We start from the raw sequence: 21,191 nt of genomic DNA on the forward strand, positions 1-21,191 counted from the left end.
AATTCCTCCAGTTTGTTTTCACCCAATCCAACTTGTACTCTGTCCTCCATCCCATCCTGTACTTTCTTCTGTAGGCTTCGTAAGGAAGTTTTCGTAGTCGTGACATGTAGCTTTTAGTAAATCATTTTGTTTCTTTATCTCCTGTATCTCCTCCTTTAATCCCTGATTGATTACACATTCAACTAATCTCAGTCTTTTATCAGTCTGTCCTGCTTGTCCATTAAACTCAACATTACTTCCTCATGTTTCCTCTTTCATCTCTAAATCCAGAAAAGTCCTTATCCATATTATCCTCAGTCAATCTCCTCAGTCAAACAGATGTTTCAATAACTCACAGATTTTCACAAGATGGCATTTCTTTTGATGTCATACGTCTGGCCGCACCACTCAGTTCCATTTTTCTCTCCATTTTTCCATCTATACGATCCAAAAACTTATTTATTATGGAGACTGGAGAACCTTATGGCCCCCTACCCTGCTGTACATATGTCTAGGTCAGGTTCCAATGCCTGATGAACCTCTTTCCCTGGAAGCCGTTCAGCACGTCTTCTTAGGCGGTGTCAGAAGCATTTATTTACCTAGTTGTATTGTACAGGGTTCAAGCAGGGCTCATTGTGTTATCTCCATATCCATTTATCTAATTTTTCTTTAAAGTTATGCACATTATGTGCTGTAACAACTTCATCATCCAATGCATTTCATTTTTCCATCGTTCTGTGTAGAAAACTGTATTTTCCAATATCCTTCACACACTGCCTCATCCTAATCTTTTCATGTCCTCTTGTCTTTCCATCTTCTTCTGTCAACAGCACCAGGTCTTCTTTGTCTATCTTTTCAATATCATTTACTATATTATACATTGCCATTAGGTCCCCACGTTCTCTTCTATCTTATAAGATTGGCAGTCCCATTTTCTTCAGTCGTTCTTCATATGTGAGGTCCTTTAATTCCGGCACCATCTTTGTAGCAATCTTCTGTATCCTTTCCAATTTCCTTATATCCTTTTAGAGCTCGGTAGACCATATCACTGCTGTATATTCCAGCCTTGGACGTATCATGCTTGTGATGATTTTTTTCATCATATCTTTGTCCTTGTAATGAAATGCCACTCTTATATTAGTCAACATTTTATATGATAGCCAAAATATCTTATGTGTTTTTCAGGGCTCGGGCTCAGATTTTCCTGTATGATCACTCCCAGATCTTTTCCCTCTTTAGTCTTCATTATCTGTTCCTCTCTCATCAACTAGTTCCATACTGGTCTTCTCTTACTCTTTCCTAGTTCCATTATATGACATTTCTTGGCATTAAACTCCAATTTCCACTTCCTGCTCCACTCATAGATCTTGTTTATATCTTCCTGCAACAGCAGACAGTCCTCTCTGGTTTTGATAATTCTTAGCAGCTTTGCATCATCAGCAAATAAATTTATATAACTGTTTATCCCGATGTGAATGTCATTTACATAAATCTGAAACATAATGGGGGCTAACACTAACCCTTGTGGCACTCCGCTTGTTACTTTACCCCAAATTGAGTATGTATCTGATCACAGTTCTCATTTCCCTATCCTTCAAATAATCTCTTGTCCATTCTAGCAAAGTTCCTCACTGTCCTCCTATGTTCTCTAGTTTCCAAAGTAGTCTTCCATGAGGGACTTCATCAAAAGCCTTTCAAATATTCAGGTATACTGTGTCTACCCATCCATCTCTGTTTTCAAGTCCTGCAATAACTCTCGAGTAGAAGCTTAATAAGTTTGATACTCATGACCGCCCTGTCCTGAACCCAAATTGTCTGTTCAAAATGACTTACTCCTCTTCTAGAAATTGAACCCATTTTTCTTCGATAATTATTTTGCACAACTTCCCCAAGACACTTGTAAGTGGCACTGGTTTGTAGTTTAGTGGTTCAGTTGCCTTTCCTCCTTTAAATATCGGTATTACGTTGCTCTTCCATTCTAGTGGAACTTTCCCTTCATTTATTCAACTTGTAATTATTTCCCAAATTGGATCCAGTAGTTGCTCTTTACATTCTTTTAACACCCAGCCTGATACACCATATGGCCCCATTGCTTTTCTGACTTCCAACTTATCCAATAATCTTCCAATATCCTCCTTGTGCACTGCAATCTCCTGTAATCTTGGCAATCCCATGTCTTATTAGGTTCTGTGAAATCATCTGCAGTTTTGAAGCTCTTATTTATTATTTCACACATTTCCTTTTCTGTTTGGTATGCCTTCCCTTCTTTAATTATTTTTTTCAATTGTTTCCTTATTCTTTGTTTTGCCAATGATAAACTTGTAGAAAAGTTTGGGTTCATCTTTGCTTTTATTCACTACATCTTTCTCAAAGTTTCTTTCTTCCTCTCTCCTTACTCTAATATATTCATTTCTGGCATCTTTGAACTGCTGTCTGTTACAGTTATTTCCCTGTTTTATGAGTTTCTTCCACACTTTATCTTTTGCCTTTTGAGTTTGTATGCACTAGCATTGTACCAAGCATGCATTTTTTTTTTTTTTTTATAACTATAAACAGGTAAAAAAAAAATTTTTACTCCCTCATTATATTTCTATAAAAATATGTCATATTTCCCTTGTACAGTCTTTCTGTAGATAATATTACTCCACTCAATATCAGCAAAATAGATCCTTAATTTTTCAAAATCTGCTGTTGCATAATTTAATTTCTCTCCTTTATAGTCATCTCTGTAACTTATCTTCCTCCTGAATTTGTATCTTTAATGTCACATGATCACTTCTCCCCATTGGACTAAGTTATTGTATGACTGGAGGAGGCTCTGGTTTCTTTGTGAATACTAGGTCAAGCAGTGATGGTTCTTCTTCCCCTCTGTACCTTGTTGACTCCTCTACCGACTGGTCCATTGCATTAACCATAGTCAAGTGTAACACTTTCTCGTTCCACTGTCCAGCATTATCCATTACTTCCATCTCTCTCCAGTTTACTTTTTTATAGTTAAAGTCTCCAACTAAAAGTATTCTTCTATCTCTTCTATCTCATGTTATATAGGCACTTTATCACCTTGCTTTGCATATCTTTATGTTCTGTTCCCCATGTATTAGTCTTTGGTGGAACATATGTAACTATAATTTTTCTCTTCTTAAAATCTTCTGTTTTGATTGTTATTCCCATTACTTCCACTTTGTCCTCACCATATTGCACATCATCCACACATATATTATCATGAACCATTATTAGCACTCCTCCTCCCCTTTATACTTCCTGTCTCTCCTCCAGGTTGACATGGATCCCTTCTCTCAGTTTTGTTTCAACAATGCACATTACATCTGGCTTTTTCTCTTTCAATTAATCCCCAACTTCAAATATGCTTGATAACAACCCATCTATATTAGTGTAAGTCACTCTTAGTTTCTTGCCTCCTCCATGATCTCCTCTTTCTTCCTTAGGTACCACTTCTTTAGTCTCATATCCAGAACACCCTAGTAAAAATTCTTCTCTATCTGTTTTTTAGCTTCACTTCTTAGCACTTACTCCTTTTCCCTCTCCTCTGAGTTCATATCTCTTTTTATCCATATATCCTTGTGTTCAATATCATCGGACTGTGTGTGTGTATGTGTTGTTCACGTGAGTATGTGAGGAAAGAAAAGACCAGGCACTCCTTTATCAACCAGACAGAGTGAAAGGATGTGCCATGAACTAATTGCCTTAGCTCAGATTCAAACCAATGCCCACATTGATGCTCAGGTATCAAAAGACTATTTTGCAAAGTACTTATTTTACTTTATTTTGACATTCTAAACCCTTTTAATTGTATTAAAAATAGCACATGCTAAGCTTCCCATTTTCTTGTTAGTTGCTTATTCACCATGCATCAATTCGTAATGTTATTCTTCACTTGTAATACGAGTTTTCTTGATTATCTAATTGAAAAATGGAACATGAAAGGAAGAAGAGAGATATGAAAAATTATGTCAAGCAAACACACTGATATCAACACTTTTGTGTGTCTGTACAGGATGTGCAGTGTCTGGCCTGGTAGCAGACTCCCGCACCCTGGTGGACCACGCACGGGTGGAGTGTGCCAACCACTGGTTCGTGTACAATGCAGATATGAAGGTGGAGAGTGTTGCTCAGGCTGTGTCTAACTTAGCTATCCGGTTTGGTGACTCAGATGATGATGGCCCTGCAATGGTGAGTTTTTATCTTTATTTTTATTGACTTCTTTTTTTTTTCTTCTGTTGCTGCATCTGTGTGTGTATTTACCTAGTTGTATTTACCTAGTTGTAGTTTTACAGGGCCTGGGCTTTATGCTCGTGTGGCCCCGTCTCCATATCTACACTTATCCAATCTTACTTTAAAAGTGTGCACACTCGTTAAAAGTGTGCACACTCGTTGCAGACACTACTTCTTCATCTAAACTGTTCCACGTCTCAATACATCTCTGCGGGAAACTGTATTTTTTAATATCTCTCAGACATCTTCCCTTTCTCAGCTTTTTACTATGCGATCTTGTGCTTCGGGTGTCATATTCTTCTCTCAGGATCAGTTTCTCATTATCCACTTGGTCCATTCCGTTGATCAATTTATAGACTTGTATCAGGTCGCCTCTCTCCCTTCTTTGTTCCAAGGTTGGTAGATCCATAGCCTTTAGTTTCTCCTCATATGTCATCCCTTCAAGTTCTGGGACCATTCTTGTAGCCATTTTTTGTAGCCTCTCCAATTTCCATATGTGTTTCTTTTTATGAGGGGTCCACACTACTCCTGCATATTCCAATCTGGGTCTTATTATAGTATTTATCAATTTCTTCATCATTTCTTTGTCCATGTAGTGAAATGCTACTCCAATATTCCTCAGCAAATTATGTTTCTCTAAAGATTCTATCAATATGGCTTACTGGTTGATTGTTTTCTTCCATCGTCACTCCTAAGTCCTTTTCCTTTTTGACTTTCTCCCGTTCTACTCCATCTCCCATCTTATAGATTCCCATAGGTCGTGTGTGTGTGTGTGTGTGTGTGTGTAATTCACCACAGTTACCTGCTGATCACTCAGCCAGCCTTCCCCATTACGGAGCGAGCTCAGAGCTCATAGACCCATCTTCGGGTAGGACTGAGACCACAACACACTCCACCAGGAAAGCGAGGCCACAACTTTTCGAGTTACATCCTGTACCTACTTGCTGCTAAGTGAACAGGGACTACACATTAAGAGAGGCTTGCCCATTTGCCTCGCCGCGCCCAGGACTTGAACCTGAGCGTTCTCAGTTGTAAGCTGAGTGTGCTAACCACTACACTACATGTGTATTTACTTAGTTGTGGTTTACAGGAAGAGAGTAAACTCATGGTGTCCTGTCTATATCTTTATCAAATTTCTTCTTAAAAATATTCACAATCCCAGTCATTACAACTTCCTCATCAAGTTCATTCCAATTGTTCACAACTCTGAGGGAAACTATACTTCTTGACATCTCTTCTACAAAAAAATCCTTTTTCAACTTTAAACCATGTTCTCATGTATTGTGTGTGTCCAGTAGTAAAAAGTCTTCTTTATCCATATCCTCCATACCATTAACCATTCTATAAACATGTATCAAATCTCCTCTTTTCCTTCTCTCTTCCAATGCAGTAATGTCCAATTTCCTCAGTCTTTTTCCATAGGTTAAAGTATTTAAATTTGGAACCATCTTTGTAATTGCTCTCTGCACTCTTTCCAACTTCATAATATTTCATAATATTTTTCTTTTTATGAGGAGACCACACTGCATATTCCAATTTCAGTTGTATCACAGAAATCAATATCCTCTTAATCATCCTTTCATCACTCTCACCCTCTTTAATAAATTCATCATATCATACCATTAACACTTCTATTTATATGTTTGTCTGGAGTCAAGTCATCTGTAACAGTCACTCCCAAATCCATTTCCTCTTTTGATATCTCCAATTTGACATCATTCATATTATAGTCGTATCATATTCTCTTTTCACTCTTACCAAACTCCATTACCTTACACTTAATTAGTTAAACTCCATTTGCCATTACCTTACACTTAATTAGTTAAACTCCATTTGCCATGTTCTGCTCCAATTACTAATCTTATCTAAATCACTTTGCAGCACTTTACAGTCATTCACATTTTCTTTACCTTCCTCATTAGTTTTGTATCATCAGCAAACAGATTTATATAACTTTCAACTTCTTCACTCAAGTCATTAACGTAGATAACAAACAGTAGTGGTCTCAACACAGATGCCTGTGGGACACCACTAGTTACCTTAAGCCATCATGAACACTAGTCAAATATTACTGTTCTCATTTCTCTGTCATTAAGATAATCCTTCATCCAGTCAAGTAATCTTCCACCAATGCCTCCATACTCCTTTATCTTCCATAACAATTTTTGATGTGGTACCTGATAAAAAGCTATTCTCAAGTCAAGATATACTGCGTCCGCCCATCCAATGTGTGTGTGTGTGTGTGTGTGTGTGTGTGTGTGTGTGTGTGTGTGTGTGTGTGTGTGTGTGTGTGTGTGTGTGTGTGTGTGTGTGTGTGTGTGTGTGTGTGTGTGTGTGTGAGATTCATTGTTTGATCTGCTGTAGTCTCTGACGAGACAGCCAGACGTTACCCTACGGAATGAGCTCAGAGCTCATTATTTCCGATCTTGGGATAGGTCTGAGACCAGGCACACACCACACACCGGGACAACAAGGTCACAACTCCTCGATTTACATCCCGTACCTACTCACTGCTAGGTGAACAAGGGCTACACGTGAAAGGAGACACACCCAAATATCTCCACCCGGCCGGGGAATTGAACCCCGGTCATCTGGCTTGTGAAGCCAGCGCTCTAACCACTGAGCTACCGGGCCGTGTGTGTGTGTGTGTGTGTGTGTGTCATTCACTGTTTGATCTGCTGCAGTCTCTGACGAGACAGCCAGACGTTACCCTACGGAACAAGCTCAGAGCTCATTATTTCCGATCTTGGGATAGGTCTGAGACCAGGCACACACCACACACCAGGACAACAAGGTCACAACTCCTCGATTTACATCCCGTACCTACTCACTGCTAGGTGAACAAGGGCTACACGTGAAAGGAGACACACCCAAATATCTCCACCCGGCCGGGGGAATCGAACCCCGGTCATCTGGCTTGTGAAGCCAGCGCTCTAACCACTGAGCTACCGGGCCGTGTGTGTGTGTGTGTGTGTTTCGCTGTTTGATCTGCTGCAGTCTCTGAGGAGACAGCCAGACATTACCCTACAGAACGAGCTTAGAGCTCATTATTTCCGATCTTCGGATAGGCCTGAGACCAGGCACACACCACACACCGGGACAACAAGGTCACAATTCCTCGATTTACATCCCGTACCTACTCACTGCTAGGTGAACGGGATACACGTGAAAGGAGACACACCCAAATATCTCCACTCGGCCGGGGAATCGAACCCCGGTCATCTAACTAACTCTAACCACTGAGCTACCCGGACCGTGTGTGTGTGTGTGTGTGTGTGTGTGTGTGTGTGTGTGTGTGTGTGTGTGATTCACTGTTTGATCTGCTGCAGTCTCTGACGAGACAGCCAGACGTTACCCTACGGAACGAGCTCAAAGCTCATTATTTCCGATCTTGGGATAGGCCTGAGACCAGGCACACACCACACACTGGGACAACAAGGTCACAACTCCTCGATTTACATCCCGTACCTACTCACTGCTAGGTGAACAGGGGCTACACGTGAAAGGAGACACACTCAAATATCTCCACCCGACCGGGGAATCGAACCCCGGTCATCTGGCTTGTGAAGCCAGCGCTCTAACCACTGAGCTAGTGTGTGTGTGTGTGTGTGTGTGTGTGTGTGTGTGTGTGTGTGTGTGTGTGTGTGTGTGTCACTGTTTGATCTGCTGCAGTCTCTGACGAGACAGCCAGACGTTACCCTACGGAACGAGCTCAGAGCTCATTATTTCCGATCTTGGGATAGGTCTGAGACCAGGCACACACCACACACCGGGACAATAAGGTCACAACTCCTCGATTTACATCCCGTACCTACTCACTGCTAGGTGAACAAGGGCTACACGTGAAAGGAGACACACCCAAATATCTCCACCCGGCCGGGGGAATCGAACCCCGGTCATCTGGCTTGTGAAGCCAGCGCTCTAACCACTGAGCTACCGGGCCGTGTGTGTGTGTTTCGCTGTTTGATCTGCTGCAGTCTCTGAGGAGACAGCCAGACATTACCCTACAGAACGAGCTTAGAGCTCATTATTTCCGATCTTCGGATAGGCCTGAGACCAGGCACACACCACACACCGGGACAACAAGGTCACAACTCCTCGATTTACATCCCGTACCTACTCACTGCTAGGTGAACAGGGGATACATGTGAAAGGAGACACACCCAAATATCTCCACTCGGCCGGGGAATCGAACCCCAGTCATCTAACTAACTCTAACCACTGAGCTACCTGGACCATATGTGTGTGTGTGTGTGTGTGTGTGATTCACTGTTTGATCTGCTGCAGTCTCTGACGAGACAGCCAGACGTTACCCTACGGAACGAGCTCAAAGCTCATTATTTCCGATCTTGGGATAGGCCTGAGACCAGGCACACACCACACACCGGGACAACAAGGTCACAACTCCTCGATTTACATCCCGTACCTACTCACTGCTAGGTGAACAGGGGCTACACGTGAAAGGAGACACACCCAAATATCTCCACCCGGCCGGGGAATTGAACCCCGGTCATCTGGCTTGTGAAGCCAGCGCTCTAACCACTGAGCTAGTGTGTGTGTGTGTGTGTGTGTGTGTGTGTGTGTGTGTGTGTGTGTGTGTGTGTGTGTGTGTGTGTGTGTTCACTGTTTGATCTGCTGCAGTCTCTGACGAGACAGCCAGACGTTACCCTACGGAACGAGCCCAGAGCTCATTATTTCCGATCTTGGGATAGGTCTGAGACCAGGCACACACCACACACCAGGACAACAAGGTCACAACTCCTCGATTTACATCCCGTACCTACTCACTGCTAGGTGAACAAGGGCTACACGTCAAAGGAGACACACCCAAATATCTCCACCCGGCCGGGGAATCTAACCCCGGTCATCTGGCTTGTGGAGCCAGCGCTCTAACCACTGAGCTACTGGGCCGTGTGTGTTTTTTTTTTTTTTTTTTTTTTTTTTTTTTTTTTTTTTTTTTACCTACCTAGTTGTAGTTTTACAGGGCCTGGGCTTTATGCTCGTGTGGCCCCATCTCCATATCTACACTTATCCAATTTTTCTTTAAAACTATGTACACTCTTTGCTGACACCACTTCCTCACTCAAACTGTTCCAAGTCTCAACACATCTGTGTGGGAAACTAAATTTTTTGACATCTCTCAGACATCTTCCCTTCCTCAGTTTCTTACTATGCAATCTTGTGCTTCTAATGTCATATTCTTCTCTCAGGATTAGTTTCTCATTATCCACTTGATCCATTCCATTAATCAATTTATAAACTTATCAGATCCCCTCTCTCTCTGTTCCAAGGTTGGTAGATCCATTGCCTTTAGTCTCTCCTCATATGTCATCCCTTTAAATTCTGGAACCATTCTTGTAGCCATTTTTTGTAGTCTCTCCAACTTTCTTATGTGTTTCTTTTTATGGGGGATCCACACAACTCCTGCATATTCCAATCTAGATCTTATTTTAGTACTTATCAATTTCTTCATCATTTCTTTGTCCATATAGTGAAATGCTACTGCAATATTCCTTTGCAAATTATACGTCTCTCTGAAAATTTTATCAATATGGCTTACCTACCGGTTGATTGTTTTCTTCCATTGTCACTCCCAAGTCCTTTTCCTTTTTTACTTTTTCTAGTTCTACTCCATCTCCCATCTTATAGATTCCCACTGGTCGTCTTTCACTTTTTCCCATTTCCATGACATGACTTTTGTCCACATTGAATTCCATCTCGCATTTTTTACTCCATCTCCAGATCATCTTTAAGTCTTCCTGTAGTATTTCACAATCCTCTTTTTGTTTAATGACTCTGCACAGTTTCGCATCATCCACAAACACATTTATGTAGCTGTTCACTCTCTCTGGCATGTTGTTTATATATACGAGAAAAAGTATTGGCGCCAATACTGACCCATGTGGCACTCCGCTGTCTACTACTCTCCACTTGGACTTCATATCTTTAACTATCGTCCTTATTTCTCTCCCCCTCAAGTAATTTTTCATCCATCTCACTGTGCTTCCTTTTAAGCCACCCTTCTCCTCTAACTTCCATAGTAATCTTTCATGTGGCATTTTATCAAACGCCTTTTTAAATCTAAATAAATACAGTCAATCCATCCCTCTCTCTCTTGTACTTTATCAACTGTTCTAGAGTAGAAACTCAATAAATTTGTTACACATGACCGACCTTTTCTAAAACCAAATTGGCTATTTGATAATAATTTGTTGTCTTCAAGAAACTCAATCCATTGCTTCTTTATTATTCTTACACACATCTTGCATATTACACTAGTTAGTGATACCGGTCTGTAATTTAAAGGTTTTTCCTTTCTTCCGCTGTTATATATAGGAACCACCTCAGCTCTTTTCCACTCCACTGGTACTGTTCCATTTTCTATTGAGCATTTTATGATGTTGTATATAGGACTTGCTAGTTCTTCCCTACATTCTTTCAGTATTCTGCCTGAGACTTCATCTGGTCCCATTGCCTTCTCATCTAATTCCATCATCAACTTTTTTTTATTTCAAGCTTGATTACTTTAATCTCTTTCATATGGACATTCTCTCTATTACCCTGTGGTCTTTCAAATTTGAATTCCTTAGTAAAAGACCTTCAGAAATTTACTATTTAACAGTTCTGCCATACTTTTTGGGTCTTCCACCATTCCGTTCTCTCCGTCCATTCCGTTGATCAATTTATAAACTTGTATCAGATCCCCTCTCTCCCTTCTCTCTTCCAGGGTTGGTAGATCCATAGCTTTTAGTCTCTCCTCATATGTCATCCCTTCAAATTCTGGAACCATTCTTGTAGCCATTTTTTGTAGTCTCTCCAACTTCCTTATGTGTTTCTTTTTATGAGGTGTCCACACTATTCCTGCATATTCCAATCTGGGTCTTATTATAGTACTTATCAAATTCTTCATCATTTCTTTGTCCATGTAATGAAATGCTACTCCAATATTCCATAGCAAATTATATGTCTCTCTGAAAATTCTATCAATATGGCTTACTGGTTGATTGTGTGTGTGTGTGTATATTTACCTAGTTGTAGTTTTACAGGGCCTGGGCTTTATGCTCGTGTGGCCCCGTCTCCATATCTGCACTTGTCCAATCTTACTTTAAGTATGCACACTCGTTGCAGACACTACTTCTTCATTTAAACTGTTCCATGTCTCAGTACATCTTTCCGGGAAACTAGATTTTTTAACATCTCTCAGACATCTTCCTTTTCTCAGCTTTTTACTATGCGATCTTGTGCTTCAGATGTCATATTCTTCTCTCAGGATCAGTTTCTCATTATCCACTTGGTCCATTCCGTTGATCAATTTATAAACTTGTATCAGGTCTCCTCTCTCCCTTTATTGTTCCAGGGTTGGTAGATCCATAACCTTTAGTCTTTCCTCATATGTCATCCCTTCAAATTCTGGAACCATTCTTGTAGCCATTTTTTGTAGTCTCTCCACTTTCCTTATGTGTTTCTTTTTATGGGGGGTCCACACTACTCCTGCATATTCCAATCTGTGTCTTGTTATAGTACTTATCAATTTCTTCATCATTTCTTTGTCCATGTAGTGAAATTCGCTACTCCAATATTCCTTAGCAAATTATGTTTCTCTAAAAATTCTATCAATATGGCTTACTGGTTGATTGTTTTCTTCCATCGTCACTCCTAAATCCTTTTCCTTTTTGACTTTCTCCAGTTTTATTCTATCAATATGGCTTACTGGTTGATTGTTTTCTTCCATCGTCACTCCTAAATCCTTTTCCTTTTTTACTTTCTCCAGTTCTATTCTATCTCCCAGATATTCTTTCTTCTCAGTGCTGAACAAACTTTGAAATTTCACATCTGTTCTCTCACAAAAAGTAAGATGTTTTGAGTCATCTCTACCCAATTTATTCCATCTCCTATGGCTATGCTGTACAAGTCTTATCACTTCCTCCCATCATTATTCTGTTCACTTTACTGACAAAAGTTAACTGATACCTTCACTCTTTCATCTGCTTTACTGGTAAACTCTGGGAGCCTCTTCTTTTAACATATGTATTTGTATATGGGTAAGGCTGAGTTTTCATGCTTCATACACTCCTTGTTTAAGGAAGATACTGGGTAAGTGCTTGGTATTTGTTGAAAGTCTTCAGCACCTTCGCAGTGCACAGACTACAGCCAGCTAAGAGGGGCATACACACACACACACACTCTGGCTTTTCCTCCTCAGAGTCGTCCATTTGGAGTGGCTATGCTATTTGCCGGGATTGATAACTGTGGGGCGCAGCTGTACCATATGGACCCAAGTGGCACTTTCCTGGAGTTTGGTGCAAAGGCTATTGGATCAGGCTCTGAAGGTGCCCAACAGTCCCTCCAGGAGTCATACCACAAGGTAAATAGCATGGAATTGTATATGGATGGGCAGGTTTTCTTGAGAGAATTTGGATGTTTTAAAAAAGGTTTGTGCGGCTTTGGGAGGGTTTAGAATTTGCATAAATTTAAATTAAGTTTGATTTGCTAGAAAGGATTGAGATGGATATTGCATAATGCCACAAACCTTTTCAGTTCTTTTTGCACTATGCCATTTCATAGTGTGTGTCTGTCTTTGAGTGGTAGGGTACATGGAAGCATAAAAAGATTAATCTTTTTGAGATTAGGATTAGTTTCTCTTTTTTTATAGTCTCTGTATCTACATCCAGTAACAAGGGTGCTAAGATGGCTTATATTCTCTCTCTCTCAGTCCATGAAGCTACAAGAAGCCCTGAAACTTGCCCTGACTGTACTCAAGCAAGTGATGGAGGAAAAGGTGAGTGGATCAAATGTGGAGGTGGCTGTGGTGACACCTGACAAAGGCTTCCACAGGTATCCACAAAGCCAGGTGGAGGAGATTATCTCAGGCCTGTAAAGTTCACTACGAAGTGGATTCCAGTGTCTTGAAAGTGGGTAGAAATGGATGGATTTTTCATGGATTCTTTCATTATTCTTGTTTTGTGGAGCTGTTAAATAGGTTACTACTACTACTACTTCCTCTATTATCATTGATATCATTACTATGTCAAGAAGTGTTACCACTTTCTAATTTCTATAAGTGTATCAAATAAAACCTCCATTTTGTTTAGGTGTTTCTTAATTACCTTCTCTTGATAAGATTCCCTCATTCTCTGTTTAATGTTGGGAATGTTTAATGTTGGGAATTAACAATATTAAGACCTATGAAGAGAGGGACGGACTGTTGATTGTATATACAGTGTTCCCTTGTTTATTGTGGAAGATGTGTTTTGTAACTACCTGCGAAAGGTGAAAATCCACGAAGTAGGGACACTATAATTATATACTCCACTATATACATAACATTTGTTATTACATATACTACTACCCACAATTATTAAACCCCCATTCCCACAGCAAACTCACATCATGTCCAACAGCTTGAGGAAAGAAGTGAAAGAAATACTTGAGGTGCCCTTACTCGTTTTCTTTGAGAGGACACCCCACCCATGTTCTATTCCCAGGTATCAACCATCAGGCTGATTCCCTCATTTGCCTCTTTGCTGTCACAGGGCTTACACGTCTTTAGCTCATCTCTCACTGGCTCTTTTTCAGCAGCGGTTGGGTTTGCCTTTCGTCACTCCTTGGTTTGTCTATCTTCTACAGGGAGTTTGTAAGTGTGTTATAATGCCACATAATTGTGTGATGTGTTCTTGTTCCCTCCCATCACTTATGGTGGACCCTCATGGGGAGTGTCTGTCATGTAGGGAGATGCTTTGTAGCCTTGCTTTCCATTGTGATTGCTGCAAGGCCTTGTCACATGACCAGTTTCTATGTCTTTTGGATAGTATTAAAGATCGTACTGAGGGGAGGAAGGCTTCTTCCAGTTAGTGCAAGTCTTCCCCTTTGTCACAGCAGCTGCATAAATGCATGTGCAAGACAGAGGAGACGTTGGGCTGGCTTTCCCTCTTTCTCTCCTCTGCCCAAGGTTCCCCCTTCTCTGTTTTCCAATCTCTAGCTTCACAGGTAGACGATTCCCAGCCGGGTACGAGTGGGGCTATGCAGAGGCCAGGGCAAGTGGGACCAGCTGGTGCCGACAGTCACGAGGTTGAGATGGTACTGGCGTCCACCACAAAGTCAACAACAACAGGTGGCTGCCATGCCGCAGTTCCTGGCATAGATAAGGCAGTGCACAGTGCCCTTGGTACTTTTCACACTGTTTACGGGGGTGGGGTTAGCGACAGCCATCAGTCTACCATGCCCGGCAACCACCCCACTACCTGGGATACAGAGGTCAGTAACTGCCATACAGCTCCCATGCCTGGCAGTTAGACTCCTATCTGGTATATTGATGGTGGCATTTGCCATACGGCACCCATGCCTGGCGGCCAACCTTTTATCCCCTCTCGTGGTTTTATTCGCAGTTCAGGTAAGGAAATGCCTGGTGCTTCTGGTACCTTTGGTAGTGCTTATGGGGTGGGGTTGGCGACATCCATAGGTCTACCATGCCCGGTGGCCGCCCCACTACACAGAAAATGCAGGTTGGCGTCTGCCATACAGCTCCCATGCCTGGCAGGCAGACTCCTTTCCAGGATGTTGAGGCTGGTGTCTCCCATATGGTTCCCATGCCTGGCGGCCAGCTCATCGTCCACTCACGTAGATTAGGTGTAAGTGAGACCATTCCACGTACTTTGGGGGTGGAGCTTGGTGCTATTATGTCTGATGGACTTCTCCCTTCCCAGAATGTGAGTGTTGGTGCCAACCACAAGGCTCCCATGCTGGGCAATCAGACTCATGTACCTTGTGTAGGGGTTGGTGTGTGCCCCTCAGCTCCCATGCCTGGCAGTCATCCCCTTCCTCGCAGTGGTGTGAATCATATGGACCATGGCAAATCTGTGCCGAACAGTTTTCCACTTTTCAGGAGGATTCTGTTGAGGCTGACCGACCAGCTGCTGTGCCTGGTGGCAGTGGGGTGGGCCAAAGTCTCGGCTCCCATGCCAGTTGGCCATCCTCTTTCCACAGTCGAGTCTTGTGAGGATGATGAGGAGGACGTGCGCCTCCCAATCAAGAAGGTGTTTCGCCTTTTTTGCACCTAGTAGGTTAGGTGAGAGCCTGTCTTCATCTGCCTGCTCCTGAGGCTCCTTCCTTGTCCCACCTTATGGGGGTAGAAAGGGCATAGGGCTCAGTTTTGCCCTATCAGCCCTCTTTTTTTTTTCTCTCCCACAGTCACTTATGACTCAAGCTGTCCATGAGGAAGTCCAATGCAGGCCCCTGAAGGAGCTTAAGCATTGCTCTGCAAATTATCAGTTGTGTAGGGACTGGTATGGCTGGGCCAGGTCTTTTTTTATCTACCTGAAGGGGCCTCTCTGGCTCCTCCTGTTAATAAGGAGTCTATGGCTGTTGGGCAACCCAGCAGCCTCTGTCTCCTCCCACCTCTTGGCGCAAATGGAGAAAGTGTGTGGCTCCATGGCTGACACTGCCTCTTGGACAGATCAGGTGTTGGCTACATGGGCTGGTGCCGTTTCGAACAAGAAACATTCTGTTTTGGAATTTTTGTTGGCACTGGCCAAAGCAAATAAATATAAGGACATTCTTCGTCCTGCTGAGGAGCTACATTGTAGACTCCTTATGTTATGGAGGCAGGCAGTAGTGGATTCGTTGCCTTGTACCTTTTCTGACAGGGAGAACCACCAGCTCCTTTCTTCTCCCTTTTCTGATGTGCTATTTGACCCAGCAGTGGTGGCCATGGTACAGGAAGAAGAGCACTTAGCTCCTCAGCAATGTGCACTCTCTTCCGTGGTGTGGGGGTTAGCCTCTTCTTTTTGGGGGTCATTCTCCGGGCCCCAGGGGAGCAAGATAAAAGTACAGACAAGGAGGGGTGCGTTTCGTAGTTCCTCTTCGTCGGCTTTGGTCCCAAGGCCCTCCGCTACAGGGGGATCCTTTGGGGTGGACCCCATGGCCGAGGTAGATCTCGCTAGGGAAGTAGTTTGCTCTCCTGTACCTGCTGGCGCTTGCCTGCAGTGGCACTGGAGAGTGGGTAGTGAATACTCTGCATTATGTCCTCCCCTTTCTGTGTCCTCCTCCTTTGTCGGCCAGACCAATAGAGTTTGTGAGTTATGCAGAGGGGTTGGATTGTCATGTAGCCTTGGACTTAGTGGTACAAGAAATGTTGGCCAAAGGGGCTATAGAGCTTTTGGGGGGCAAGCTAGAAGGCTTTTATGCCCATCTGTTCCTTGTTCCCAAGGTAACAGGCAGTTGGAGACCTGTGTTTGACTTCAACTCTGAACAAGTTTTTAGTGGTCAGCCCCTTCTGGATGGAGACAGTGGAGTCAGTTTTGGAGTCTTCGAACGTGGTGGATTGGATGGTGTCTCTGGATCTGAGGGACACATATTTCCAAGTTCCAATCCACCTGTGTTCCCGCAAGTACCTGCAGTTCGTTTGGCGAGGCAAGGTTTTTCAGGTCAAAGTTCTTTGTTTTGGCCTCTCCACTGCCCCACAGGTCTTCACCAAGGTGATGGCTCGTGTCTTCATGGGGTCATTGACACTATATCTCCCTGGGCCTTTACCTGGGCAATTGGTTGGTCACAGGGACGACCCTCCAGGGATGCATAGGCGCCATCCAGGCTGTTTTATGGCTGCAAGCTCACTTGGGTATTTAGATCAATCTGCCCAAATCAGACCTAATAGCCAGCCAAAGGAAGCAGTACCTGGGCATGGTGCTAAACTCAGTAAAGGCTCTTATTTTTCCGTTGCCAGAAAGGGTCAGCTGGTTTCTTTTTGTGGCACAGAATTTTCTAGAGGACAGAGCCCCTACGGTGTCTCTATGGAGGTCACTCCTGGGTCATCTGGCTTCCCTGGAGAGGCTGGTCCCAGGTGGCCAGATTCCTTAAGTGGTGTCTGAAAAAACACTGGAAGGCAGCGTTGGACCCTCCCTGGTGGCGGGTTCCTCCTTCACAGTGGTGTCTGGCAGACCTCTCCTGGTGGATGGATCTATATCATTTACTCAAGGGAGCTCCCTTTGTGATGGCACCTCCAGAACAGTCTCTGTTTTCCGACACGTCCCTTCACAGTTGGGGTGGTCATCTGGGGAGGACTCTCGTCTCCGAGGTGTGGTCTCCACGGGAGCAGAGGTTTCACATCAACCACCTGGAGATGATGGTTGTTTTCCGGGCTCTGCAGTCCTTTCAGCAGGAAGTCACAGGCACAGTGGTGTCTCTCATATCAGACAATTCGACAGTGGTGGCCTATTCGAGGAACTCGGGAGGCACCTGATTCAAGTCTGGCAAGGGACATTCTCCAGTGGTGTGAGGACAACTCGGTCTCTCTTCACCCCAGGTTCGTGCCAGGACAGCACAATGCAGTGGCAGACTTCCTCAATCTCAAGTGTGTGGGATCAGAGTGGACCCTGCATCCCATAGTGTGCAGGCAGGTCTTCCAGGTGTGGGGTACACCACCAGTGGATCTGTTTGCCACTGCCTTAAATCACCAGTGACCTCTGTATGTGTCTCCCCTGCCCGACCCAGGAGCTTGAAAAGAGGACATGTTTGCCTTTCCTCCCTTTTCTCTCATTTGGCGGGTACTAGTTTGAGTCAGAGAGTCTGCTTGTGTTCTCGTGACTCTGATTATCCCACGGTAGCATCAGGCAGATTAGTTTCCTCTACTTCTGAAGGTGCTTGTGGACCATCTTCGAGTGTTGCCGCAATGGGCCTCTCTGCTCCGCCAGCCTCATCACCACCTCTTTCACAAGTCTCCAGGGGATCTTCACCTTTACGCATGGAAACTCTCCAGCGTCTCTTCCAAAAGAGAGGCTTTTTGGAAGGCTGCTAGATTTATGGCCCGTCCGGTCAGACAGTCCTCTGCCAGAGTTTTATCAGGCAAAGTGGTCTGTTTTCTGTGGTTGGTGTGAGTTGAGGGGTTGTCATCCTCTCTCGGCCTCTGTAATGGACTTAGCAGACTTTATTTTTCTTTGGGACACTAAGCATTTGTCCTTGCCATCCATTAAGGGCTATCGTTCCGCTTTGGACCCCATTTTTCAGCAGGCTGGCTTGGATATCTCACAAGACAAGGATCTGTCAGCTCTGTTTCAGGGGTTTGCCAAATTGGCTTCCCCTCATTCACCACGCATTCCTGCGTGGGACATCCTTAGTTTTACGTTCATTAATGAAGTCCCCTTATGAGCCTCTGCGTTTAGCTTCATTAAGGGACGTTGCACTAAAGTTTTCCTTTCTGTTGGCTTTAGCATCTGCTTGCGAGTTAGTGAACTGCATGGGCTGTCAGCTGAAGTTCGTCACTCGAAGGGTTGGGCTTCTATGACTTTTTCTCTAGCCCAGGATTTTCTAGCGAAGACTGAACCCCCAGGTGATGTACCCCAGTCCAACTTTACCATTCTTGCTCTTATGGAATACATTGGCGACTCGGAAGAGGACGGTCTTTTGTGTCCAGTTAGAGCCATCAGGGAGTACCTTCGTAAGACCAGGGACTGTCTAGATGCTCCCGCCTTTTTGTGACAGTAACTGAGCCTCAGCGTGTAGTGCACCCTCATACTATTTCCCACTGGATATGTCAAGTTATCCAGCATGCACATGTCGATGTGTCTGAGGAGGACATGTGCTCGGTTCGGGTGAAGGCACATGAAGTTAGAGCAGTGGCGACGAGTGCCTTGTTCAGGAAGATTTGGAGTATTTCTGCCGTTCTTCGGGCGGGAACCTGGAAGGGTGTGTCCACTTAAGTTTCTTTTTATCTCAGGGATATTACTCATTGGTATTTAGATACCTTTACTCTGGAACCTGTTGTGTCGGCTTTCAGTGTAATTCATTAATTTTTCTTTTGGGTTCCTTATACATACACTTCTATGCATTGTCCTCTGTGGGGTTCAAGGCCCTTGGACCATTCTCAGGGCAAGAGTCATTATGCTCCTCTCACTTCTATGGTTTTGTCCCTCTGTCATGGGATACAAGTGCTGCACCCACCTCAGGATATGGCCTCTGCCTTGTAAGTTTTGGTTTTGTAAGGGTGTTTGTCTTGGGGAGTGAAAGTTGTTCTTACGGGTGAGGTCATCCTCCCTCCTATACTTGGGACTCAGTTTTTGAGCAATAATTAATAATTATGGGTAGTAGTATGTGCAATAACAAATAGGATTTTTTAATGTAAAATCCATTTTTATCTACATACTTAATACCCATAATTATTAATTATAATTGAGTTTCCCTTCCTCCCTCCCCTCTATGACCTTTTAGGATAGAGGAGAATGAGGGAATCGGCGTGATGGCTGATACCTAGGAATAGAAAACGGGTGGGGAGTGTCTTTGCAAAGAAAACGAGAAAGGGCACCAAGTATTTCTTTTGTTTCTTTCCTCAAGCTGTTAGACACGATGTAAGTTTGCTGTGGGAATGGGGGTTTAAGCAATTATTAATAATTATGGGTAAGTATGTATATAAAAATGGATTTTATATTAAACAATCCTATTTCAAACCTCCCCACACTACTATCAGCCCTTCCTACCACTGTATAAACCTTCCCCACACTCTTATCAACCATTCCCTCTTATGAATTATCCTTCCTCACACACTTATAGACATATTTGTAGGCTAAACATGTGTGTATGGTACTATGTATGTATATGAACAATACATGTAAGTGACACCACAGATCCCGTGTTATGGCAAAAAATCCACAGAATGTGTCTGTATATAAAACCCACAAAACACTGAGGCCATGAAAGTTGAACTGCAAAATAGCAAGGGAACACTGTATGTGAGACCTGCACAATTTAGATAATTTTCCAGTAAAGCAGATAAAACATGCATTATGTTAAAGATATTAAAAAAGCTGCAAGGCAGGTACAAATATGAAAACCCTCTTGCATCATTCCTGGAGAGACCAGGAGCAGTCTTTGGTCCATGTAATACAGTGATTTCCAAACTTTACCTGAGTGAGTACCATTTGGAGATCCTGTACAGGCTCATGTACCACCTGGTTCCAGAAAGACTTGCCTAATTCCAGGAAATGTCAATTTATTCACAAGTAGAATACAAATGATCAAACAACAAGGAATACAACTAAGTTTAATGTGAAAGATGCATTTGTTTCTTCTCCACCAGCTGATCGATGCTAAATTATCTATTATCTTGTGTAAACCAATAATAATTTTTCTGAGGAATGAATTAATTTAATCTAACTGAAAATCTCATGTGATTCTGAAAGTGCTCTTGTACCAACTAAAACGCCTTCTCGTACCACTAGTGGTAAGCATACCACAGGTTGGGAACCACTGATATGTTAGATAGATTCAGTCAAGTCAGCAGGTGTGCAGTTTGGTAAAGGAGTAAATATATTACCATTCTCTCCTTTACCATGTTAGTAAAATTTACCTTATTATTAGTCACCAGATCTCTTCTTTTGGCTTACATACCTATTCAATACAAATCTCATCTTGTTACAGAGTGAAACTATGAATAAGATCATAAATGTTATAACAGTAGTAATAAAAATGTGTGCTTACAAGTAAAACAAAATGCTTTCCACATAATATTGAGGCTTAAAGTGTCCATGAAACTGGGCCATGTTACTAAGGATTAATTATTTATTAGCTTGCAGACAAAAATGTAGTAATACTTAATTTTCTTATATAGTAACATGAAGGATTTCTACGAAATCCCAGTATTATTGTAATTTTGTTGTAAAACCTTAATTCTCTTGAAAATGCTTCGAACATGTAGTTGCACATTAAAGGCGTCAATACCTATGACGAATTATCAAGGACCCCCTTGTAGCCACCTAAGAAAAATGACAATGATATTATTGGTGCACAAACGAGATAGAGTGGGCAGAACATAAGTCCCACAAAAAGAAAGGTGGTCTCAGGTCCTGCTGTGTTTCATGGTAAATGTTTTTTGTCACGTGACCCATGTGTTTTTTTTTTTTACACATTGTGAGATAATGCCACAAGATCCAGGGCTGACAAGGGAGCAAAATGCAGCAATATCATCACTCTGTGTGGCAGGAAAGTGCAACAGT

The 21,191-nt window shown here is 42.8% G+C and overlaps 1 protein-coding gene across 1 annotated transcript in view; it reads left to right on the forward strand.

Annotated features, from left to right (window-relative positions):
• LOC123515122 (proteasome subunit alpha type-5-like) overlaps positions 1-13,301 on the forward strand; it is a 35,917-nt gene extending 22,616 nt beyond the window's left edge. Inside the window, exons 4-6 of the mRNA XM_045273564.1 lie at positions 3,995-4,170; positions 12,416-12,577; positions 12,926-13,301. Coding sequence (XP_045129499.1) covers positions 3,995-4,170; positions 12,416-12,577; positions 12,926-13,090 — 503 coding nt within the window. The 3' untranslated portion in view covers positions 13,091-13,301. The remainder of the gene's footprint in view (positions 1-3,994; positions 4,171-12,415; positions 12,578-12,925) is intronic.
• Positions 13,302-21,191: the final 7,890 nt, after the last annotated feature.

The sequence above is a fragment of the Portunus trituberculatus genome, chromosome 38 (genome assembly GCF_017591435.1).
Source record: "Portunus trituberculatus isolate SZX2019 chromosome 38, ASM1759143v1, whole genome shotgun sequence".
NCBI classification, from domain to species: Eukaryota; Metazoa; Arthropoda; class Malacostraca; order Decapoda; family Portunidae; genus Portunus; species Portunus trituberculatus.